The sequence below is a fragment of the Phaethon lepturus genome, unplaced genomic scaffold (assembly GCF_000687285.1).
Source record: "Phaethon lepturus isolate BGI_N335 unplaced genomic scaffold, ASM68728v1 scaffold31902, whole genome shotgun sequence".
Classification (NCBI taxonomy): Eukaryota; Metazoa; Chordata; class Aves; order Phaethontiformes; family Phaethontidae; genus Phaethon; species Phaethon lepturus.
In genome coordinates, this window is record NW_010524603.1 from 1 (window position 1) to 439 (window position 439).

The 439-nt window shown below is 64.0% G+C and overlaps 1 protein-coding gene across 1 annotated transcript in view; it reads right to left on the minus strand.

The window, feature by feature from the left end:
- Positions 1-7: 7 nt before the first annotated feature.
- SLC35F6 (solute carrier family 35, member F6) overlaps positions 8-439 on the minus strand; it is a gene marked incomplete at its 3' end in the record, with an annotated part of 2129 nt that continues 1697 nt past the window's right edge. The window contains exon 6 of the mRNA XM_010282508.1: positions 8-351. Within this exon, the coding sequence (XP_010280810.1) occupies positions 8-351 (344 nt within the window). The remainder of the gene's footprint in view (positions 352-439) is intronic.

The window sequence follows — 439 nt, forward strand, 5'->3', positions numbered from 1 at the left end:
ATAGAGCAGCACCTACCAGCAGCACCCCAAAACCCAAGATCTCCAGGCCGTGGAAGGCCTCCCAGCCCAGGGCCAGGCTGACGGCCCAGATGACGAGGGTGCGGAGGCTGTCCAGCACCATGCGGGTGGTGGCACTGATCTCCTTGGTGACGCTGATGCCGGCGAAGTTGAAGAAAGCGATGCTGCTGATGTTTCCCAGCAGAGCCAGGGCGATGAGGGGCCGGTGGCCGATCTGGCAGAAGGCATCGAGGGCGTCTTCCAGCATCCGTCGAGGGTTCCCACTGAAGCTGCCCGCCGGGATGTAGTACATGGGCACCAGCAGCAGGGCCAGGATGATGAAACCGAAGAAACCTGGGTGCGAGCAGGTGTCAGATGGGTGCTGGCTCCAAGGACCACCGGGGGAGGCCTGTCCCTGCTGCGGCCAGCCCACTGCGACCCA